Source organism: Leucopleurus acutus (genome assembly GCF_964270905.1).
Source record: "Leucopleurus acutus genome assembly, chromosome: 2".
NCBI classification, from domain to species: Eukaryota; Metazoa; Chordata; class Mammalia; order Artiodactyla; family Delphinidae; genus Leucopleurus; species Leucopleurus acutus.
Window position 1 is genome coordinate 164,509,152 of NC_139143.1, and position 24,138 is coordinate 164,533,289.

Sequence of the window (24,138 nt, forward strand, 5' to 3'; positions counted from 1 at the left end):
GCCCCTAATTAATCCCCAGTAAAGGAGCCGTGGTCCTTTGTTATCAAGAACCTTCCACGCTCCTCTGGGAGGGGGAGGAGGTGGCAGCGGCAGCTGTGTGATGCGTCCTCAAGTCAGACTCGCAGGCTGGGTTAGCGTAAGGAAACTCGCTGACTTGCTCAGTGAGAAGGCTCTTTTCTGTCTCGTCTAGAGCTGAGAATGAAGCGGAGAGCATCAGACAGAGGAGCTGGGGAAACGTCGGCCAGGGCGAAGGCTCTAGGAAGTGGGATTTCTGGAAATAATGCAAAGAGAGCTGGACCATTCATCCTGGGTAAGCCTCTGACGGCCGGGTGAGTGGGGTGCCGGGGCAGCACAGTGTGACCTGCAGACACGCAGGGTGCAGCGCCTCGAACACCCCAGCGTGGGAGCCTGACCAACCCTCGGCCACTTTAAATGGAGTCTGTTGATGAGAGGGGAAGGTCGCTCTGCACCAAGAGTTGTTTCTGTTGTAGCCGCGCCAGCCTTAGATTAATGTCAGCTGAGAGATAGACTGCCTCTTCCCCCAGAGAATCCTATGTGTGGCCCCAGGACATCACCCACAGGAAGCAGATAAGCTGCCTTAGAACCCAGGGTACATCGTCCAAGGCACTTCTTGGACCATTCTTGGAGGGCACAGCTAAGTTCACAAAGTGCTTGGTACAGCTGCAAACTTCTTACAGATTTGGCCCCGAAATCCTGTAGAACTGGGTGTTCCCAGTGGTCTGGAGGAGCAGCGGGGCCTTTCTGCATGAAGTTCGAAGCCCAGCAAGTCTAGACTGCATGTGTAGGGTTGCAGCTGAGGACCCCAGCTCTCCTAGCAGCCAGAGACTAGGTGTGACTTTTGCTTTGGGACAGCATCTTGGACTTACGAGTACAGGATAGCTCCAGTTCCAGTCACTCAGCAAACAGTTCATGGAGCCTGCTACCTGCTGGGCCTGTGCTGTTTGTCAGGGACGCAGCAGTGATTAAGACAGACAAGTTCCTGGGGAGTTCCCTGGCGGTCCAGTGGTTGGGGCTCCATGCTTCCACTTCAGGGGGCGCGGGTTTGATCCCTGGTTGGGGAACTACTAAAACCCTGCATGCTGCCGGATGCGGCCAAAAAAGAGAATTGGGCTTTGGGCAGGACAGTTGGTTGGAGACACAGAGAGACACACTCTAAAGCTAAAAATAAAGACCATTAAGTTAAAAAAAAAAAAAAAGACAAGTTCCTGCCCTCACAGAACTTAACATTCTAGTTAGAAAAAGAAACCGAGAGTAAACAACATACGAGATCATCATGGGGGTGGGGGGAGGGGTAAGGGCCTTGAAGGAAGTAAACAAGATGGTGTGAGAGGAAGAAGGGTCTAGAGAGAGTGTAGACAAGGAAGGTTCTGTATGAGGAAGTGACAGTTGCTCTGATAGCCAAGGATAAGAAGGAGCAGCCATGTGAAAAGCAGGGGAAAAGCATTCCAGACAGAAGGAACAGCAGGTGCAAAGGCCCAGAAGCAGGGAAGGGCTCAACATCTCAGGAATGAAGAGTCCAGCATAGCTGGAGTATGGTGAGGAGGGGTGAGGAAACGTGATCAGTTGAAAGCTGGACAGGAACCAAATCATGCGAGACCTTGGAGGCCAAAAAGAGGAATTTTGATTGCACATTAAAAGCAGTGGAGTGCTGTTGAGGGTTTTTAGCAGTGCATTGACACCGTGACATTACCTGATTTATGCTCTGAAAGCTCCGGGTGCTGTCACAGGACATCAAGCCGCGTGCATCTCTAAAAGTACAGAAGTTCCCCAAAGCTGATACGTGGCTGTATCAGACCGCCAGGGAAACCTGTTAAAGGGACAGTTTCCTGGCTCCTCACCCTGGAGTTGCTGATTCAGAGGGCCCAGGTTGCAGCTGGGATCTCTGCTTTAACACATACTCCTCGGAGATTCCAGCATGCACCCCGTGTTGAGAGGCCCTCTTGAGAAGTGTGCCTGTAGAAGCCAGGTGTACTCAGGCAGATGCACACGTACTGCTCCAGTTTTGGAGGGGAGACCCTGAGTTCGGTGCCCTCCCGGAGAGAAGATCCAGCCAAAAGCCCACGTGGTGGCACAGCGCCCCACGGTGCCATGGTAGACAAGGCTACTGAGAAGTAAGCCGGCGGCTGTCTGTGCCATAGGTCCCCGTCTGGGCAACTCACCAGTGCCAAGCATCGTGCAGTGTTTGGCGAGGAAAGATGGCACAGATGACTTCTATCAGCTGAAGGTAAGTGAGGCACCAGGCGTGAGGGGCTGGGGACCCCCGGGACATGCTACCAGCCCGGCTTCTCCCTCCTCCCACCTTCTTCTGCACCACTTGTGAACAAGAGCAGTGCACTTCTTCCCGGGGAGCTCTGTCTGTGCTTATGTCATTTTGCTGTCACATTGGGAAAGACCGTTTCACTTCGTCCACGCACGTGTGGGTGTGCGTGTGCCAGGGTTGCGTGGGAGGATGTGAAACCCTGCTCCTCCTGTTCTAGTCACTCTGCTTGGAAAAGTAAGGGTTGTGGGGTTTTGTTTTTGTGTGTGTGCCTTCCTGAAGATCCTTACACTTGAGGAGAGGGGCGACCAAGGAATAGAAAGCCAAGAGGAGAGGCAAGGCAAGATGCTGTTGCACACCGAGTACTCCCTGCTCTCCCTCCTCCACACGCAGGATGGGGTGGTTCACCACCACGGGCTCTTCCAGGTGAGTGGCACCTCTCCCGTCCCCACCCCGGCTGGCACTGCTGGGGCCACATCACAGGACCCCCCAGTCTTCCTGCATGCGGAGCAGCGGGACTTCCTGGCGGGTGGCCTGGAGGTCTGGCTGGGCCAGCGAGCTCCTGCTCTGATGGTGGCAGCCTAGCGGGAATGCACCCGGTTTGCAGCTTGCAGGCTTTCTTTGAAGAGCCGCTTTTCCAAGAAAAGAGGAAAGTATGAAGTTATTTAAAGGCACGGGCTCTTTCTAGCTGTGTTGTTAGGAATCAGCCAGGCCAGGGTGGAAGGGAGGGCAATGAAGAAGGATGGGCGCCGGGGCACTGTGGATCTCCACAGTTGCCTTTGGTACCAGTCCTTCTGCCTGCCCAGGCATTTCAGCTTCTCTGGCAAGGGTCCCTGAACCCCATACTCAGATGTTCCAGGTCCGTTAGCAAAGGTGCTGATTGGCGACTGGTACTCTGAAAAGAGCCATGCCCGGGACAGAACTGAAATTGCGTCTCCAGAAATGAAGAACCAGGTTCAGAATGCTGGAGGGTGGGGGAGGGTTCCTGCTGAGGCCCCCGTGGAGCTTCTGCACCGCCCTCAGCCAGATGCGCTGGCCAGGCCCACTCATGCTTGGATGGACCTGGTACGCTAGAGGCAGCCTGGTGTCAGGGAGGGCACACAGGTTTTGGAGCGGGCAGTCCTGGATTCAGGTGGTGTGACCTCGAACAAGTCACTTCCTAAGCCTCAGATTCCTCATGTGCAAAATGAGAGCAATGATAACCGTGCCTACCACGTATGGTGGTGGGAAGGTGAATGAGAGGGTATAAAGCACCGAGCTGTCCCGGGACATACGTGCTCATCACCGTTGTTATATCAGGCAATAAGAACTCCTTGTCAGCTTGGTTTCTTGAGGGAAAATAAGGGGAAAATGCCTCCCAGCCCCACACATAGATCCCACCGAGGTCTTTATTCTTAGATGTGCAATGAGAGGCACCTCTGAAATTTAGAGTGTCCCTTAAACATGAAATCAAATCTGGGGTGATTATGATTTCTTAGTATTTCATCTCTGGTAGCTTCCAGAGCTTGGCCCTGGTGTATATCATTTTGGATAAGAGAACCGGAGCGATTAGAGGTGTTTCTAGAGTCCTCTGTGTGCCAGACACTGTGCTGGGCCTCTGGGGAAGAGAGGATGAGAGGTCTGACCCTGCTCTTGAGGAGAAATGTGGCGTTCAGTCCCCAGGAGTCCCCCAGTCTGCTGGGGCTGGCACCAAGGGCCTCCTCAAGCTGGGAGGATCAAAGTCCTCATGTTGCACCTGTGTTTTCTCTTACTCGAAATACCTTTTCAGCAAGGAAAATGGGTCCGGAACTGCCAACCTTGGGGTTGGTAGTGGTGCCCGCTTACCGAGCCCTGGCTTACCGATACCAAGTCCAGGTGCTTACTAAGCACTTGGCATGGTTGTCTTTTCTCTCAGCAACCGGTGAGGTAGGGGTTGCTGGCTCCCTTTCACACACAAGGAACCCGGGTTGGAGAGCTTAGGTGAGCCGCCCCAGGTCCCGCAGCTAGGACAAGGTGGAGCCAGGGCGTGACCTCAGCCGTCAGGGGCCAGAGCCGTACTCTTAACCACCGTTACACAGCTTCCCGGAAGTCCTGCGTGCACGGGACGCAGCAGTTGTCTTGGACGCGCACGACACTTAGCTTCCCCCATCTTGGACACTGGAAGGAAGTTTACATCGGTCATTGCCAGAATCCCTGGGAGTGCCAGGAGGGGAGGATGCCCCAGAGCCCTGAGTGTGCTGCCTCCACACTGAGCTCAGAGGGCCCTTTGGCTTTCAGTGCCCAGCCCTGATCCAAACGCTTTGCAGTAGGATCAAAGCATGAAGTCTGAACCAGAGCTGCTTCACCCCGAGCCACTGGCTGGGCCTGGTACGGGGGAAGCAGGGCGGTGCTGAGCGGCCCATGGGCCATGCTCCCCAGAGCTCAGGCCTCCGCCGCTCTCACACGTGCAGTCTTGTTCCAGGCTCCAGAAGAGAGCCCCAAGCCCCTGGCCCTGGCCCTGGCGGGCCCCCAGCCAAGCCCTGGTCTGCCCCCTTCCTCCCAGGACCGCACCTGTGAAATTGTTGAGGACGCAGAATCCAGCCGAATGGTTAAGAAAATGAAGAAGCGCATCTGCCTCGTCCTCGACTGCCTCTGCGCACACGACTTCAGCGACAAGACCGCCGACCTGATCAACCTGCAGCACTACGTCATCAAGGAGAAGAGGCTCAGCGAGCGGGAGACCGTGGTCATCTTCTACGACGTGGTGCGTGTGGTGGAGGCCCTGCACCAGGTGAGGCTCCGCCCCTGCGGCTCCCACCTTCTCTCCATGGAAAGCCGCCCTTCTTGCTGCTGCTCAGCGGAAGCAGCTCTGTCCCACCCTCACCCAGGTGTGCTTTGCAGCTGGGAACATCCAGAAGGAAAGTGGCCGGATGACACGCACACCTGAGGACACGGTGCTACAGACCTCAGCCCACGGCCCTGGGGAGGTGCGGGCAGCCCAGCAGAGCCCCGCGCAGAAATGCCCCAGCAGTCGAGGCTAAGTGGGAGCTACCCACTGGGTGCAGCCACAGCCTGTCTCTGAGCTCTTCCTAGCGCTGGGGGTGTCGGGAACCCCGAGGCACAGGTTAGGAGAGCCTGGGCCTCCTCCAGACACACAGCTTCTGTGGGCCGAGCCTGCAGTACTTGGTCATCAGAACCATGAGAATTCATCTCTGACCCCAGATCTAGGCAGGTGCTTGGGATTTTTTCGTTGCTGTTTTGGTTCTTGGTTTTTTGGTGGGATGTTTGGTAGAGGCAGAGAGAGGAGTGGTTTTCTCCATTGGCTGCTGCCCTAAGGGGAGAAAGAGCTGGGGTAAACACCCTGTGTGGGGCAGAGACTGCCCGGGCTCGCACGTTACCCAGTTCGTCCGCATGGTTAACGAGGCCCTAAGTGGTCCGGATCTGTCTGTGGCTTGCAAGTCAAGGCCCAAGCCTAAAGAGACATGTCTTCCCCAACACCTGGAGAGCCCACCTCTTACAGGCTGGGCCGACCCTGGCTCTCACCTTCACAGTGCAGACCATGTGCCTGTTGTTTTCCAGAAAAACATTGTGCACAGAGACCTGAAGCTTGGGAACATGGTGCTCAATAAGAGGTAAGCTTCGCTTTTCTTCTTTCATGATGTAACCTCGGGGTTGGGACAGGCTACGTGCTGCAGCTGCCCAGAGCCCTGCAGCGTCCCATGGGGATTCTGACTCATGGGGCCAGGGGACGGGGTGCTTGCTTCTCTCTTAATATGGTGATTGCTAAGAAGGGGAGCCTTAAAGGCCACAGAAAGGGAGCTCTGGGAAGGACTTCAGCAGTCCCCCTGGTCCATTCATTTGTCATAGTCAGTGGGTGCACAGTAAATGACTGTAAAAAAATAGACCAATAGGTGACAGAATGACAGAATGGCAGATGAGCAAAACAGGCTTTGTTGTGGGTCAGGTTCCCAGGAAATGGACTCTGAGATGTACGTGCAGGAAGTTTACTGAGGCGCGCTCTCGGGGAGAAGGGGGCAGGATTGGGCTGAGGGAGAAGCTAAACTCTGGGCAGTCATGACGGGGCCTCAGCCTGGAAAGCCAGGTGGCCCTTCAGATGCCCCAAATCAAGTCCGTGTGGCCCTGTATCCCGACTGTGACCAGCCACTGAATGCAGGCTGCTCCCGGGGGCATAGCTTTGGGCAAGGCAGCTTCCTTTGGCTGAGAGGACTTCCTGGAAAAGGACACAGCTGTGAGTGGTCAGAAGCCAACATTCCCAGCAGCAGGGAGAGAGCACCTCGATATTGGAGGGGATCTGGGCGGCTCACCCCAGCATCCTCGGTGAGCCAGTGGCAGAGGGAGATCACATGAGGCTCCTGCCTCAGGCTGTCACCCCACTCAGGCAGAGGGTCTGGGCCCCTTCTGAGTGATCTGGGGCAGTGGTAGAGGGACACCAACCATGCAGGGTCCCAGGACCGATGGGAGGAGAGCCCACCCTGTGTGTCACCAAGATCCTAGCAGTACAGGGCCGGGAAGGGCACACCTCCCACCCGCTCTCCCTGGGCCTCTCACCCTCACCTCTCTCTCACCTCCCGGTGTGAAAGTGGGTCAGAGGGCTTGCAAATGGCAGGCAGCCCACGCCTCATGGCAGGAGTGGTGTGGTGGGGATTTGTTCCATAGCGCGGTTGCCGCCCTGGAGGGGCCTGGGCCCACCATCCCTGGGAAGGAGCTCTGGGGAGGGGCATGGGGCACCCGACCCTGCAGTGCCAGCCCAAGATGCCACTGGGAAGATGCTGCTGCCCCTCAGCGCTCGGCACGTCCCCAGCCCCACCCGGCACTGGTGCTGCAGACAGTCTCCCAGAGCTTGCCACCTGGGGGCGACTGGAGGGCAGCTATCACTGTATGAGGGCCAATGTGCAGAGGACGGAGGGAGCAGAGACTCTGGCCATCTCAGTCAGTTCGTGAAGGATGAGTAAAGATTTGCCTGCTTGGGGCTTCCCTGGTGGCGCAGTGGTTGGGAGTTCACCTACCGATGCGGGGGGCGTGGGTTCGTGCCCCGGTCCAGGAGGATCCCACGTGCCGCGGAGCTGCTGGGCCCGTGAGCCATGGCCGCTGGGCCTGCGCGTCCAGAGCCTGTGCTCCGCGGCGGGAGGGGCCGCAGTGGTGAGAGGCCCACGTACCGCAAAAAAAAAGAAAAAAAGAAAAAAGATTTGCCTGCTTGAGAAAAGTGAAGTGGTTAAAACCTGGTCCTGTCGTGCTGCATGGGGAGGAGGGAAAGAAACAGGAGTTCCAGGGCTGCTTGAACCCTTGACCAGCCGAGAGAGAGTTAAGAAAGCCAGGGAAGAGTGGGCCCTGGGGGTCAGACCTGGCTCACAGCACAGCACTGCCTCTTAATTACCCTTGAGACCGTGAGCACTCGTTCCTTTGATTATTCACCTGTTGATTAAGCCATTCATGTGTTGAGAAGCTGCTGTGGTACCAAGCACTCCTCTGAGCTTCCGTGTCCTCATCTGTGAAAGCAGAGATGATTATGCCTTCCTGCAGAGACTGACCCTCATAAGCGCACCCTGTGCTAGCCAGCCGGGCCTGCAGGGCCTGTATGCTCGCTCCCTCGGGAGATGAGGCCTGCTGTGTGGTGAGTGGCCGACGAGGATGCCAGTGGCCAGGTCCCGAGGCACCCCAGCCCCAGCTCTGAACTGCACAAGGAGAGGAGGTGTCGGAAAGTGCAGACCATCCTGGCCCTGAGAGGGTATTGTCTTCATGTCGGGAGACTCAGGTCCTGGCCTTCCGTGGGATGTTGGGCCAGTCACCATCCCACTCTGGGCTGCAGGCTCACGGTTCACAAAGTCCGTCTGGCTGCAGAGCCCATGGTCTCCCGGGCTTCCATGCCGTTCACTGGCTCTGAGCGAGCATCCCGAGGGTGCTTACGGGCATGCACCATCAGGGGCTCCTGCGCTGCTCACCAGCCAGCACCCCAGGCCTCCTTGTCTCTGTGGCGGCTTAGCTTCTGGCTCCCACTTCCCCAGGCCCCCCTAGGTTCTGGGAATGTAGTCCGAGGATGACACGTCTCTTGAGTAACGCCAGCGTAGCTATAGCAGCTCTTCCATGAGTGTCCGTGCGTGTGTGTGTCTGTGTCTGTGTGCGTGCATGTGCATGCATGGGTGTGTTTCCCTGGGATTGCAGAGCACCCACACCTCATTCAGACCCTGGTCTTGGCTGCACATCCTTTAAGCATATCATCCCCTGTCTGTCTTGGGCAGACAGAGGTTCTGGCCGCCTCTCACTTGAGTCACGGGTGCTAGGAAGGCGCCAGGTGTGCTGCAGGGACCCACACTAGCCGCCCAGTGCCTGCTCCCACGTGTCCACGCGCGCACCCCTCCCCTCTTGGGGCCTCGCTTTCATCCTTGTGAAGTCAAGGGGGGACCTGGAGGAGCTCCAGCCCCTTCCTGCCCATCAGGCCAGGCCCTGAGTCCAGCTGGAGAGGCAGCAGATGAGCTGGAGGCTCCCAGCAGGACAGAGCGCTCCCAGGGAGGGAAACAGGGAGAAGGGTTTGCAAGGCAGCTGCTACAGCAAGTCCCCCTGCTGTGGATAAAGAGCAAGGGTTGCCATCTGAAATCCCCTTTTGAGGTTGGCTACGGGTTCTTTCTCTGTCCTTCTTTCTCTCCGCGTGGGCACGTTGCATGCCCAGTTCCTAGAAAAGCAGACACACTGTGGTAGCCCAGAGGGCCATAGCTGAAGAGTGACTCACTGAGCGGGCCCTCCTGACGCGGAGCTCTCTCCTTGCACCCCTGCTGCCCTTGCCCCTCCTGCCAGGACCAGCTTGCGGGGTCTGGACTCCCGGGGATCTGTGCACCGCGCCGACTGGGGCAATGGTGGTGGGCAGGGAGCATCGCCAGGCTTCGGGAGGGCTGGCAGCTGACCGTGCGGTTTCCTGTGGGAGAGGCTCCAACCCGGTCCTGCCGCCCACCCTGCAGAGTCTCGGCCGAGCTTTTCTCGAGCCCCACGGGCAGAGGGCTGGCAGGTCCTGCTGGCAGAGTGGAGTGGAAGGCCAGCGCGCGGGCACGTGTGCTCCAGGGCCTGTCGTCACAGGGTGGCTCCTCTCACCCGCGACCTCAGCACGCTGTCTTCCCTGGGGTGTCCACTGGTAACCCCCACCAGCTGTGCCCACCGTCTGAGGAGGAGATATAATCCGAGCTGGCCCATAGTAATCAGTCACTGCTTGCCAAGCCCTGGATTCAGTGCTTTCCCTGGGATTATCTTCTTATCTTGTTAAATCCTAACACAGCCCTGGGAGTTAGGTGCTAATGTTTTCCGTTTTACAGATGAGGAAACTGAGGTTTAACAGAGATTAAATAACTTGACCAAGATCACACACACAGCCAGGAAGTGACAGAGCCAGGACTAGAACCCGGGGATCTGACTCCCAAGCCCACCAGACTCTCCCCTGAGCGGTCCTCCTCCCAGCGTCTCAGGCCTCCAGCTGCCGTGGCCAGCTCTGACCAGGCGAGAAAATGCAGTGCGTCTGCTCTGTGGGGCCCTCGTGGACAGGAGGCCTGAGCAGGCCGTATTCAGCGACATGGGCGGTTCTGAGTGGGAGCAGCCCACTTCTTGACGTGATCCTTGCCCGAGACCCTTCGCCTGCCCTCTCAGACTCTAACTGCCCTGGGGGCCACCAGGCAGGTTTCCGTGGCATCTGCCAGGGCAGGCCTGTACGGAAGGCAAGGGCCAGCGTTGCCATTTGGAACGCCAGGGACAGACTGGCCTTTGTTTTGCACCAAGCCCTTGCCCGCAGAATTCCCCCAGAAAGCTGAAGGGCTCTTGGCGCCTCGTGAGCACAGCCACACGCACCTGTGCCTCTGAGCCAACCTCTTCTCCCCCTGGAGGCCCTTCTACGGAGAGGCTGCCCGAGGCCCCTCGTGGCGCTTCCCTTCCTGCCGTCCTCCCAGGCTTCTCCGCCCAGCCAGCTGGCTGACACGGCAGAGGGGCCCTTCCTCCCTGTGCCCCCCAGCACAGGCCGAGGAGGCTCTGCACCCTCACCCCACGTCCCTGGGGGTGGCATACGGCGTCCTCTCTGGGCCGGTTTTTGTTCTCATTGTGAGCCTCCTAGAAAGGACTGGAGCCCAAAGCTGCTCTCACCACGGCTCTCTCAGATGGGAGTCTGTGGTTTTCTAGCCAGTGCAGTCTGCTGTACAAGACAAGGGGGGAGTCAGCTTGGGTGGAACGGAAGGGAAAGCCAGGTGCTGGGCATTGTCCCGGGACCCAGTGGGCACCCCACTGGTGTCACTCAGAGTGCGGAGTCCAAGGTCAGACAGACCTGGGTGGGATCCTGCTCCACTCCTCACTAGCTGTGTGACCCTGGGCAAGTCTCTCCACTTCTCTGTGTCCTAATTGCATCATCTGTGAAGTGGGCCATGAGAAAGTCTCCCTTGTAGGCCGTTGTGAGAGGTGAATGAAAACAGTCCCCGTTGGGCACTTAAGCCAGGGTCTGCACTTACTAAGCATTAGGTTTTTCGGGTTTTGTTTTTTTTTTTTGTGGTACGCGGGCCTCTCACTACCGTGGCCTCCCTCGTTGCGGAGCACAGGCTCCGGATGCGCAGGCCCAGCCACTCCGTGGCATGTGGGATCTTCCCGGACCGTGGCACGAACCCGTGTCCCCTGCATCGGCAGGCGGACTCTCAACCACTGCGCCACCAGGGAAGCCCCTCGGGGTGTTTTTAAACTTTCTTTCCTTTTCCTTTTTTTTTTTTAATTTATTTTTATTTTATTTATTTTTTTGGCTTCATTGGGTCTTCGTTGCTGCACGTGGGCTTTCTCTAGCTGCGGCGAGTGGGGACTACTCTTCGCTGTGGTGCACGGGCTTCTCACTGCGGTGGCTTCTCTTGGTGCGGAGCATGGGCTCTAAGCACACGGGCTTCAGTAGTGGTGGCTCGCGGGCTCTAGAGCACAGGCTCAGTAGTTGGGCGCAGGCTCCATAGTTGTGGTTCGCGGGCTCTAGAGTTCAGGCTCAGTAGTTGTGGTGCACGGGCTTAGTTGCCCCACGGCATGTGGGATCTTCCCAGACCAGGGCTCGAACCCGTGTCCCCTGCATTGTCAGGTGGATTCTTAACCACTGCGCCACCAGGGAAGACCCAGCATTAGTTATTAGTACTGTTGGTGCTGCTGCGATAGTAATAAAAGTGATGACCAAAGGCATCAGCACTGGGGGACTGAAGGGAGGCACTCAAGGAAGACCTCCAAGACTCTGCTGGGCTTCCTCTTCCTCCTGTGTAAATGAGGGAACCAGACTTGGTCTCCAGGTCCTTCCAGTCTACCGGTAGATACTATGTGTGTGGAGATTGAGGAAATCTCTGCAGTTCTTCCAAGCCCTAAGCTGTAGCCCCAAGACTCAGCCAGGGCGCAGGGTCAGGGGAGCACCCTGGGGCCCCCTGGTCAGAGTGACTCAGATCCCTGCGGGGACAGCTCAGCAGGTGGCAACCAAGGGTGACTGGCCTGTGTCAGCACCCCCAGTGGCACTCCCCACGCAGCTGTGGGGAGGCTGGGAGGGCCAATGGAGAAGAAAAGGACGTGGGTGTGATTCCTCTGCTCCTTGGATGAGAGGTGGGGACAGCTGGGGCGCCCGTGGGTACAGACACCGAGGTTTGTTCACTCTCTGCCCCCCGCCCCCAGAACTCATCGGATAACCATTACCAACTTCTGCCTCGGGAAGCATCTCGTGAGCGAGGGGGACCTGCTGAAGGACCAGAGGGGGAGCCCCGCCTACATCAGTCCAGACGTGCTCAGCGGTATGTGCAGGCCGCCAGGCAGCAGGCCCTGGGGCCTCACACAGCCGGGTTCTGCAGCCGTTCATTCAGTCAACAAACTATCTATGGGTGTGCCCCGGGCTAGGTGCTGGGGCTTCAGTGGTGGCCCAAACCAGTACTGTCCCTCCAGGTACAAAATGTGGGGTCCCGTGGAGGAAGAAGATGGTAATCATTACACTCGTTACTCTCTGAGATTAGTGCTTGGAAGGAAAGAAACGTGATTTTTGTGAGCATGAAGAATGGGCGCTTGAAGCCCCTCCCCAGGGAAGCGGCGTCCGAGCTGAGGTGGTGAGAATAAATGGGAGCCCACGAGGGGTGTGACTGGGCGACGGTGGCGCCACACCGTTGAGGAACCACAGAAGGCCCCTGAGGCTGCCGCTCAGAGAGTTCAGGGGAGGCCAGAGAGGTGGGTGGGGGTCCAGCCGCGCAAGGCCTAATGGAGGCCCTGTTGAGAAACGCCATCCTTTAATTCAAGCGCGAGAGGATGCCGCTGAAAAGGTCTTCACTGAGGCTACCGTGATGAGACTTGCATTTCAAAGATATCACTCCCTTCGTTTGTTCATTCATTCATTCATTCTGCTGGTATTTACCGAGGGCCTGCCACGTACGGGGCTCTGTTCTAGACACTTTGGATACAGCAGTGAACAGTCAGACAAACATCCTGCCTCCATGGATGGTGAGCTGACTTTCTAGTGGGGCTGAGACAGGTAATGCACAAATAAGTCAATTATGCAGCTCTCACCTTCTGATGAGCTGTTAGTGCTGGGTGCTGTACTGAGCGTGTGACAGGCATCATCTGTATAAAACCACAGAGCTGCCCTGTGAGGGAACATTTTTACAGGTGGGAAGATTGAGGCTCAGAGAGACCAGACCTCTTGTTCAAAGTCACAGCTGATAGTAAACGGAAAAGCAGGAGGCTCGATCCCAGGGCTGCCTCCTGCCCAAGCCCACGCTTCTGTCTCACCGTAGGCTTTCTTTCCTTTCTTGCTTGTCCTTTGCCACACTGGGGTCCGTCTCTCTGTCCTGATCCCTCCAGGGACCAAGGGCTCACATCCGCTCCCATCCCTGCGATGCGAAGGTTTCAGGGTTGTCTACAGGGCCCATTACCCCAGCACTCACACGTGTGCCTCCCTCCTCACAGGGGCAGAAGCAGCCTCTTCCCGAGTTGTCACGTGTCTTCCTGTGGAGCAGGCTGCTCTAACTTGCCACGAGCATTTGCGATCTCCTTGGAGGCCTTCTCCCAGCTGAGGGTTCTGCTGGAGCATCAGGCCTCTCCCAGGGCTACCTCTGCAGAGGGCAGTGGTGCCACTCTCCAGGCCTGGGGATTTGGGGTGGAGTCCCTGTGGCCTCCGCTAGAAGGATCTGGGTGCCAGGGTCGCATCCCAACTCCCTGAGCACCCCTCCCCCACCAGCCCAGCCCAGCCTGGATACCCTCCCTGAGAGTCCCGAAAGCATCCCTTTAGTTGACAGAGCCAGAGCTGTGTCAGAGGTGTGGTCTGTGACTGTATGCAGGCCTGGGGGTGGATGGGCTGCTTCTGGTCGGGCCTCCTCAGCAGTACCAGGCTGGGGTGGCCTCCACGTGCAGTCACTCCCACCTGCTGCCCTCGGCCTCTCTCTCTGGCTCGTCCAGACTCATGCCAGTCTTGAAGGATGAAACAGAGGAACCCCCTGCATCAGAAAGAGACCTGGACTGAGGGACCAGAGACCCGGGCTCTGGGACTGGCCTTGTTAATACCCAGCTGTGTGACTTTGGCCCTCACCCCCCAACTCTGAGCCTCAGTCTCCTTGTGGGTTAAAAGCTGAAAACAGTCCTGCCTCCCAACATTGTTAAGAGGATGAAGTGGGGGGGCTCAAGCGGGTTTTGATCCCAGGTCTGCCTTTCATTGACTGTGTGCCAAGCACAGGCCTCAGCACCGGGCATGGAGCTGTGAAACGGCAGCCATGGCCTTGCCCTCACAGTTCACAGTCTGTTAATACCTGTGTGACCTCGGGAGAGGCACTGACGTCTCTGGGCCTCTATTTTCTCATCTATAAAATCGGGATGATAATAGCTCCTACTTCACTAGGTCCCTGTGGGATTAAATAAGGCCATAACCCAGTGTCTGGCTCAATAAACCGTAGCTGGCATTGTCATTACCAAAAGGAAAGCTTGAAGTTCACTGTCCCCTCAAAAGTCAAAGCTCAGGGAAAGCTCCTGGGAGAGTTAGAGCTCCTGGGAGAGCTCGTCTGCTGCAGAGGCCGGACCAGCGCCCGAGAGCTAGCAGTCAGTAGAGCAGGGCTGGTGCTGTGAGGAGGAGGCGTGAAATGTGCCCAGGAGGGTGGGCTGCACAAGGCCAGGTGTGACCCCTTCCCCTCAGGGGTCACGCCAAGGCGGGGCATCCCCCTGTGGAGCTGGGTCTCCAGAGCACGAGCGGGAACCAGCCTGAGGAGCGGAGGAGGAACGAGCATGGCGGAAGCTCAAGGACTGGGCCCGTGCGGCTTTGCTCTGGGAGGACGCATGGGGCGGGGGTTGACTGGAAGTGAGGGTGCCAAGGCGGAGGGGTCCTGTGGGTGGGACTTCAGGCGCGAAGCCAGTTAGCCGAGGGAGTGCCAGGGCCGTTCTCCACCAGCCCTGGGCTGAGTGTGCGTGTGTCCGTGTGCCCTGCAGGCCGGCCGTACCGGGGCAAGCCGAGCGACATGTGGGCCCTGGGCGTGGTGCTCTTCACCATGCTCTACGGCCAGTTCCCCTTCTACGACAGCATCCCGCAGGAGCTCTTCCGCAAGATCAAGGCCGCCGAGTACACCATCCCCGAGTGAGTCCTCCCTCCCTGGAGTCCAGCCCTTCAGGCTTGAGGGCTGGAAACAACACAGTGAGGCTTAGAGTCCTGGGTCCAAGACCCAGCACCAGCCCACCCCGCCTGAGCCTCTCCCTCTTTCTCTCCTGCATCAGGGACGGACGGGTTTCTGAGAACACCGTGTGTCTCATCCGGAAACTGCTGGTCCTCGACCCCCAGCAGCGCCTGGCTGCTGCCGACGTCCTGGAGGCCCTCAGTGCCATCATTGCGTCTTGGTGAGTGGGCAGGGGCAAGGCCGGGTGCTGCCCACCTGTAGGAACTGTCCTGCCCCCCCAGAAAAGTAGCCTGAGGTTGGGCCTGTTTCTCCTCCAGTCAGAGTCAGATCTCCAGATTCTCCTGATAGGCAGGGTTGGGAGGGTGCAGGCAGAACTCAGCGTTGAGCATCTCCTGCGTGCCAGTCCATGCCAACTATGGGATGGGTGTTATCTCACTGAGTTCTCACCACAGCCTGCGAGGTAGAAATTGTTCCCCATTTATTGGGTGAGGGAATTCCCAGGCAGTCCAGTGGTTAGGACTCTGCGCTTTCACTGCCAAGGGCCTGGGTTCAATCCCTCGTCAGGGAACTAATATCCCACAAGCCTCGCGGCCAATATGTGTGTGTGTGTGTGTGTGTGTGTGTGTGTGTGTGTGTGTGTGTATGTATCTATATACCTGGAGCCAGCCTGACTTACCTGCCTCCCCTGCAGGCAGTCCCTGTCCTCTCTGAGCGGGCCTTTGCAGGTGGTTCCTGACATCGATGACCAAATGAGCAACGCAGACAGCTCCCAGGAGGTGAGTTGGGGAGGGCAGGGCTGCAGGGCCCCCTCGGCCCCTTTCCCAGCCAGGGCCTCCTTGGCCTCTCCCCAGCCCTTGGAGCTGGGAAAGACAGGCCTAAGTCCTCAGCCTGAGCTGCCTGGGGCCTGCCTTGGGTCTGGCTCAGCTGGCAGTTCCGTGGCCTGAGAGAAGGGCTGTGAGGCGGTCGAGGAGGAGGCCCCACGGTGGGGAGGCCTCACGGCAGCTCAGCCTGGCCCTCCCTCGGTTTCCTCTTCCTGCCCAGGCCCTGGGTCTGCCATATGCCGGCCCTTTAAACGGTCACACTGGTCTGCCCATCTGACTCACAGCGTTCTCTCTTGCCCTTCCTGCTTTTAGTTTTTCAGATGATTCATTTTCTCCCAGTTTTCTCTCCTCCCCTGTTGCCTGCACTGGAGAAAGTGCTGGGCCCGGGGTCAGGGCGGAGACCAGGGCGCAAGGCAGCAGCTAGCGGGTGATCTTAGGGTGCGTCCTGGAGGGCAGGGCTTGGCCGAGCCTGGGGAGGGCAACTGTAAGGACCCTCCCTCTCTGGGCCACCCTGGAGTCCCACAGCAAGCACTGGGCAGGAAGGACCGGACAGAGCCAGCCTGGGACTACAGCAGAGCCTCTTGGCCCTCGAAGAGAGAGTTCCAGGCCCTGCCCCCCAGCTCCCACCCCCTCCCACGGCTGTTCAGCAGCTAAAAATAATCATCACTAGCATGTAGTGAGTGCCCCCCCAGTACGCCTCATTCAATCCACACTACAGGCCTATGTGTCCTGTGTTCTTATCTCATTTCACTAAAGAGGAAACGGGTTCAGAGAGGTAATTGTCCCCAAGTCGCACAGCTTGGAAGCAGTGGCTGAGCCTTGAACCCAAGTCTGATTCCACAGCCCTGCTCTCCCCCCTGATGATTAGCACAGGCACCGCCCACTTCAGTTTGTGACTGTGCCTGGGCTGTCCCAGGGAGCTCAGCCTGGGACAAGACGGAGAAACAGGGCTGCCCAGGTGCTAGCACCCCAGCCCCAGGCCGCTCTCTTAACACTATACCTGCCCCGGTCCCTCGAGAGCCTCTGTGAGGGGAGACTACTGCCCCATTTCACGGAGGTGGGTGGGACACTAAGCCTTCTGAGGGACCTCTTCCAAGGTCAGTGAGTTACGGGAGATCACAGGTCTGAGTGACGCCCAGGGTGGCCAGCAAGGCGAGGTCCAGGTTGGCTGGAGGGCTCCCGGGACCCACACTCTGGGCCACTAGATCCGGCCCAAGAGTGTGGTGCCTAGGGAGGGAGGCCCTTGAGGCGGCCAGCTGACACTGCCCCGCTCTTCCCTCTTGCATTTCCGCCTCTCTCGCTCGCTCTCTCTCTCTCTGCCGGGCTCTGTGGGTCTCTCTCTGCTGCGCAGGCGAAGGTGACAGAGGAGTGCTCCCAGTACGAGTTTGAGAACTACATGCGGCAGCAGCTGCTGCTGGCCGAGGAGAAGAGCTCCGTGCACGAGGCCCGCAGCTGGGGGCCCAGGCGGCAGCTGGGCAGCGTGCCGCCCGTGCGACGGCTGGGCCACGACGCGCAGCCCGTGAACCCCTTGGACGCAGCCATCCTGGCGCAGCGCTACCTGCGGAAATAGCAGCCTCGGGCAGGGGCACCGGCACCACCCACCACCTCTTCCCGGCCCCCAGCCGACAGCCTGGCTGCCCGGCTGGGCCCCGTAGTGCTGAACTCTCTCCTGGACCGCACCGGGGACGGGGCAGGGACAGCCCAGGTCACACATGGGGTCAGCAGAGGTACCACGAAGCTACCTTTTGGAATGATTGCTTGATTGTTTGGTTTTTTAATCTGAGAAGCCTAGATAACTAATCTGCTTTTAATCATGACGTTTTAATCTACCTCTGTCTCTTTAACCATGCTGTCTCTGGACTGAGTGAGAGGGAGGAGGAGGGAGCCCGCCCGCCCGGGGCCCGACCGACCCACTGACCCCTGGGGGCAGCTGCCCCCCACAGTCCACATAAGCTGAAAGTGCAGCTCGCTGCTGGCTCCCAACATGAATGCCCGCTCCCCACCGCCCTCCCAGGCCCCTCGCAGTCTGTTTTCCTCCCTCCCCTTCTGACCCCAGGCCCCTCGGTCCAAGTTTTGGAAAACTGTCACCTCATCTTAAGCAGAATTCAAATGTATTTATTTTTGTACTGAAACCAACTTCTCTCCCATCTCTAGGTGGCTCGGCCCATGCCACTCCCTGCCCCCAGCCTGGCTGGACAGCAGGGAGTCCACAGCCCCCGAGGGGCCCCCTCCTCGCCCCCAGGCTCAGAAGCCCCTTCTGGCCGGTCCCCTTCCACCTCCAGCCCACCAGTCCCTCCTTGTTTCTGGTGATGCGGAGGCCTTTCTACACTTGGTTCTTTCTGTCCCATCTCAGCTTCTCTGAGGTGCTGTACACCCGCATCAGCCCTGGTTTCCTCTTCCACCCCTCACCGTGGTACTGAGGTGATGCCGACATGGATGGGAAGGGTGCCTGGTGGGGGGCTGGTGAGGGGTGCTCTGGTCCAGCTGTGAACAGGCGGCCCTGTTTGCACACCGTCTCGCTCCCCTCACTCCTCTGTGTTCAGAGAACCGTGGGGGCATCTCCTCTCCCGCCCCTGCCTCGTAATAGAGGTGGTGTCTCTCCAGCAGACCACCAGGGGCGCCAGGGTCCTTCCTGGGGGCTGCAGGGCTTGTGGGGAGAATCGTAGGGACTGGGGGGCCCAGCCTGGCTTGAGAACAGCCCTGCTGCCCTTTTTGAGCCGAGATTTTGAAGTGGATGCCCGTCTTGCCAGAAACGCTGTTCTCACCAGAATGCCCTCCTTCCTGCTCTCCCACACTGGACTTGGCCCTGCCCAGTGCCAAGCAAAGACCTTCCCCTGGCCTGCCCTCCCCAGACCCCTCAGAGCAGCTGAGCGTTCCCCTTCAGGCAGCCCTGGGCCCTCGGGCCCTTCCTGCCTGCCTTCTCCCCAGTGGGGAGGTGACAGAGGCCTGTGTGACCTTGTTTCCCAGGGTGTGAGCTGCCCCCTCCCCAAAAGCTGACTCACTGTGAGTGGCTTGGGCAAGGTCCCAAACCTCCTTGTGCCTCAGTTTCCCCATCTGGAAAAAATGGGGCCACCTCTTGCCAGCAGTAGCAGGGCCGCCCACGCCCCTTCCTCCCTATGCCCCCATCCCAGCACGTGGGCGCTTCGCGCCTCTGCCTCAGTGGGTCCGTGGGAGCCCGCCTGAGCCCAGCACTTACTCCCCTGAGCACCGGCTCAGCCTGCCTCAGCCGTCCAGCTGCTGAGAGCCAGGGTCTCGTGCTGGGGTGGGGAGGGGCGGGGGCGGGGGGCGGGATGCCCTCTTTTCTATATTTATTTCAAAAAGAAGTCTCCTGAAGGAGTAGAAATGCAGTCCGGCCCAGGGCTCCCAGCCCCTGTGACTGTCCTCCCGTGAGGGCCTCACCCGAGCCCCTTGTCCGGCAGCCTGCCCAGACCGTCTGGGCCTGCTTGCCTGGTGGTCTTTCTCCTTTTCAAAGCAATATCCTCCAGGTCTGCAAAGCCTGTCAGACAGACTGGTCCCTTCCAAGGTCAGCCCACGTGTCTGGTTAATTTCTGGCAAAGCAAATGAGAGGAGTTTGGGTCTGCCCTCACTGGGGGTCACACGCTGAGAGAAGTCCTATTGTAAAAAAGCAAAACGGGAAAAGTCACAAAAAAGTTTGTATAAAGTCATATTTTTGTACTACATGGGGACTCTTCCTGCATGTCAGCAATAAAACTTCCTGATCTGGAGCCAGCGTGGCCTGTGTCGTCTCTTACCCTCCTCGCCGCGTCTCCATCTCTCCCACCCAGCCAGGCCACGCAGGATTCCTGTAGCTCTTGGCTCTGCCACCAGCTGCCCTGGACGGGCGCTCCCTCACCCTGGCAGCCGTCACTGTCTTGAATGGGGGAGGGGGCCGGAACCTCCCAGCAGTCTCCCGGCCCCATTGGTCCAGCCTCCCGCCAAGTGCCCAAGGGGGAACTCCCCGCTTGCTTGGCTCAGCCCAGACCTGCAGACTTGCGCAGGAAGGAGGCGTCCCAGAGCAGCTGCCACTATCAGGGTATGGATCCTCTCTCCCCTCCAAACAGCCATCTGGGATGGGGGAACCCTAGCCAGACAGACTGCCCGTGTGCCCACGTGCCCATCCAGGGCAGCTGGGGTAAGAAGCGCCAGCCCAGGCCCTTTCCTGCACCGCCCTCCTCTCCAGAGGAAACCAAGGGGGCTTCCTTCCTTCCTTTCTTCTTTCCTTCCTTCCTTCGCCTAAATTTAGACTTTGCAGATTGAGCACTGGAGCAGTGAAGCTAGAGGTGGGCTGGCCCTGTCCCCAGCACACCACGGCACACAGGCAGACCCACTTTTGTGCTGGAACCCACACAGGCCCAGGTCCCGAAAGGAGCAGAGATCCGTGCCAGAGAACCCCCTTCCCTGGCAGGTGTCCACACAGCATGAGGGGGTGGCGCCTCCCCAAGCTGTGGGAAGGCCCTGATTCTTTGCAAATTCTTCAGGGCGGGCCCCGGGGCCACCATCCCTCCCTGTTCCCACAGCTACCCCAGCAGCCAGGTGGCCCCTATCTTCCTGGCCACTCCCGAGCCTGTACAAATGTTGCCTGTTACCTTATCTGTGGCACTGCCCCACTCCCAGCCCACCCGGGCCACACTCTGCTCCACCAGCCACGCCCCCGGGCCTCATCTCCATCTCGGCCTCCCTCTTGTGCCCCCGACCCGATCAGCCTCTGTTCTGCACACAGGTGTCACGCGGGCGCCTGCGTGTCGGGCTTAACTTCAGCAACACCCAAGACAGCAAGTCGCATGCGGCCAGGGGCTTTGTTTTGCTCATTGTGTCCTCAGCACCTAGAACTGGCTGGATGCGCAGCTGTCGCGCCAGAACTGTTGCTTCATTGATCTAAACCTCTCAGATTGCCCTTTACCAGTTTTTCTCATGAGCCCTGGAAGCAAAGCAAGGGGAAAGTACCAGAAAGGCGGGTGTGAGCAACAGCCTCCTTTGGTCCTGAGGAGTCAAACAAGAACCGAGATGTTTCCACCAGTGTTAGCCACCCACCGCCTTGTCCCCAGTGTCCTCAGGGAGAACAGCTTCAGAGAGAAGCCAGCCTGGAGCTGTGGCGCTGTCTCACGTGGGAAAGGAAATGAGGAGACAGAGGCTCGGAGGCTGAGCTGTGCAACCTCCAAAGCCAGGTTAGCCTTGACTTCTTGCCTCTTTCCCTCTCGTACCCCGTGTCCAACCCTCTGTTGAGCCTGCTGGCCAGCCAGGCAAAACCTGACCACTCCTCACAGCTCCTGCGACCACCCTGTCTGAGCCCCCTCTTCTCCCTGCTCCCCCTCTTCCCCTGCAGCAGCCCAGGGGCCACAGGTCAGCCAGAGCGAGCCTTTTAAAAGTCCAGTGTTGTCCCTCTCCTGCTTAACACCGCCCCCCCCATGGCTTCTGTACACACAGCGTAACAGCCAGAGGCCTGTGTGTGGCTTAGAAGGCACTCTCCACCAGGCCCCGTCTGACTTCTCAGCCCTCCCTTCCCTCACTGTCCCCAGCCACGCAGCCTCCTTGCTGACCCCAAAGGAGCCAAGCAGCTTCTACCTCAAAGCCTTTGCATTAGCTTTTGCTTCTGGGAGGCTCTTCCCCCAGATATGTGCATGGCTCACTTCCCTCGGCTCAAAATCTCACCTCCTCGGACAGGCTGTCCCTGGCCACGTCCACTGGGTCTTCCCTAGCCCCTTCCCCTGCTTTATTTCCCTTCATTGTGCTTATCACAGCCTGACACTACAAGGCATGTGTGATTATCGATTATATCCGTCTCCCCTACTCGGATGTTGAGCTCCACGAGGGCAGGAGGATTTTCCGTGTGTCCATGGTGGGGTGGGGGGGGAATTGGGGGCTGGTCGTCACAATGACAGAGGTCGGGGGGTGCTGCTGGCATTTGGGGGGCGCGGGCCAAGGCTCCAGACAACCCCAGAAGGAGGACAGATTCTACATCCTGCTCGACGTGAGTGAAAAACGTGTTTATAATTACCAGAGCCAAGACTCTAACTCCATTTTATACATAAACACAGAGGACTTGTGTAGACACTTGTGTATACACATAACGTACACTGAATTTTCTGGGAAGGCAACTACTGTGTAAAGTGAAGGAAATTTGTACTTTGTTTTGTTCAGAACTTTACCAAGAGTTCACAGTTTCAGACGCTGACATAATATATCCCAGCATCGGTCTGCACTTGTAGCTGTCACCTTCCTGACAATTAATGACTTCACAAACACACAGCATTGCCCTGTATTTCTTTTATATTACAGGACAAAAAGATATGTACATTTTTAAATTATATTATCTATATTAATTCAATTATATAATTGTTCGATTTAATTATATATTAATTTTAATTAGAGGTGGGTCTATTAGCCATAAATTTCATTTCAGGAGCATACAAGAAGCAATTAGAAAATATCATGAAGGGAATTCCCTGGCAGTCCAGTGGTTAGGACTCCGCGCTTCCACTTCCGGGGGACACAGGTTCAATCCCTGGTCAGGGAACTAAGATACCGCATGCCTCACGGCGCAGCCAAAAATAAAAAAGGAAAGAAAGAAAATATCGTGAAAAGGCAGCTTTGGGTCTGACAGGATGGAGAACCATGGCCTAGAGCTGCCCAGTGGAAGACTGTTAGGGAACATGGCTCTGAAGTTCAAATCCAGGCGCTCCCACTTACGTCCATGTGACTGCACACAGGCTACTTGACCTCTCTGAGCCTCACACTTCTCTGTAAAACGGGAGTCATGCTACAAACTACACAGGGTTCGTGGGAGGATCTGAAGTGTTGAGACGAGCACGGCGTGTAGCAAAGTGCCAGGTACCTAGAGGATACTCAGTACCCGTAACCGTCATTTACTTGTTCCGCAGACTTTCACAGCGCCTCTTCCCAGCAGCTGTCCCAGGTGCTGAGGGGGCAGTCAGAGGACTTCGCAGGTCTTGGGAGGCCTTGAGTGAGTCCCCTTCCTCCTCCACCCAAGACCTAGGCAGCCCCTGACCTCCAGGTGGGGTGAGGCCCCAGTGTCAGGAGCGGAGCAGACCAGCCAGGGCCAGCCCCAACCTGGGCCACTGGGGAAGGGGGCAGACTGAGGCTTTGCCTTGAGCCCTGAATGTGCCAGGCCTCCCGAGGGCCCTCCCAGAGACTCTGGATCTCTCAGCCTTCTGACCACCCATTAATACCTGTCTTTCCTGTATGTCATCTTAGGAACACTCTGCACCTCCCAAGGTGACAAATCTTTAGTCACACAGGCAGACAGGAAGACAGAAAGGCAACCAACAAATGGGCAGGTGGGCAGGCAGCAGGTCAGCCACAGGCCGACAGACAAGGAGGAAATCAGCAGGTGGACAGGTGGGACGCAAGCCAGGCAGGCAGGTGACATATATGCAGAGAGATCCCAGCCAGCATGACCAGAAAGCAGGTGGCTGGGCAGACCTACAGACAGGCTGGTGGGCAGGCAGAGGCAGACAGAAAAGCGGATAGGCAGGTGGCCAGGAGGGCATGGGGATGGGGGGTGATGAGGGGGGATGGCCCACATGGACCAAAGGCTTCAGGCCCTCTCCCAGGGCCTCGAGGAGCAGCCCCCAGCTTCTTTGAACCCTCCAGGGCAAGGCTGCCACTTCTCCCACCTGGCCTGGCTTGGCCACGTGCATCCCCCTGGAGAAGGCAGCCCTCTGGGTAGCTCTCTCTGAGGGACCAGCAACCATCTCAAGCCCCACCCTGCTCCAACCCAGCCATCTGCTTCACCAGGGCTGAGTCACACCTGACCCACTCCAAACACACGAGTCACACGCCAACCCAAACACAGGCACACCCTTGTCCATAGGTAGCGATACCCAGAGATCTGCATAGCACAGATGCGCGGAAACAGCTTAACACAAACACATCCAATATCTTAGAGCCCCTACTCAGAGAGGCAAGCACGTGGACCCACACGGAGACACAGGTATCTGCCATACAAACCGACGCACAGCATCCTCACACTCAGGGTCAGTTATACACGCACAGCCGCCGCACACGCTGATGTCCATGTGGACGGGCAGGCATCCAACACAGTGCAACCCATGGAAACCCACAGCCAGTGGTCAGATTCCAGCCTCAGCTTCCCCTTGCAGTCCTGGCCAGGTCTTCCTCTCACCTCCCCGGTCTCTCCCGGCTGACGCCTCCTGCAGGAGACCTGCAGTACAGCATCCAGAACTCTCTTCTCTCCTGTCCCCTGGGTGACCTCAGCCACTCCCCGGTGTTCAATCCACCTTGTGTTGAGGACTCGCAAACACACTCCCAAGGCCAGACTCCTCCGGACTGCGCCTGCGTGTCTGACGGCTCCACCCAGATACTTACGGACTTGGATCCCTAAATCCTGCTCCCCACCTGACCTTTCCTCAGGTGCTCAGGCCCAATACCAAGCAGCTGTCCTACATTCCTGCTTCCCTCACATCCTCATGCAATC

The 24,138-nt window shown here is 58.0% G+C and overlaps 1 protein-coding gene across 3 annotated transcripts in view; it reads left to right on the plus strand.

The window, feature by feature from the left end:
• The window catches only part of STK40 (serine/threonine kinase 40), a 37,268-nt gene extending 18,391 nt beyond the window's left edge, over positions 1–18,877 (plus strand). For all 3 annotated transcript variants that reach the window (XM_082862141.1, XM_082862142.1, XM_082862143.1), the window contains exons 2-11: positions 191–310; positions 2,160–2,245; positions 2,561–2,704; positions 4,800–5,027; positions 5,816–5,868; positions 11,900–12,015; positions 14,681–14,825; positions 14,963–15,082; positions 15,554–15,638; positions 17,035–18,877. In XM_082862141.1, coding sequence (XP_082718267.1) covers positions 199–310; positions 2,160–2,245; positions 2,561–2,704; positions 4,800–5,027; positions 5,816–5,868; positions 11,900–12,015; positions 14,681–14,825; positions 14,963–15,082; positions 15,554–15,638; positions 17,035–17,253 — 1,308 coding nt within the window. In that variant the 5' untranslated portion in view covers positions 191–198 and the 3' untranslated portion in view covers positions 17,254–18,877. The remainder of the gene's footprint in view (positions 1–190; positions 311–2,159; positions 2,246–2,560; positions 2,705–4,799; positions 5,028–5,815; positions 5,869–11,899; positions 12,016–14,680; positions 14,826–14,962; positions 15,083–15,553; positions 15,639–17,034) is intronic.
• Positions 18,878–24,138: the final 5,261 nt, after the last annotated feature.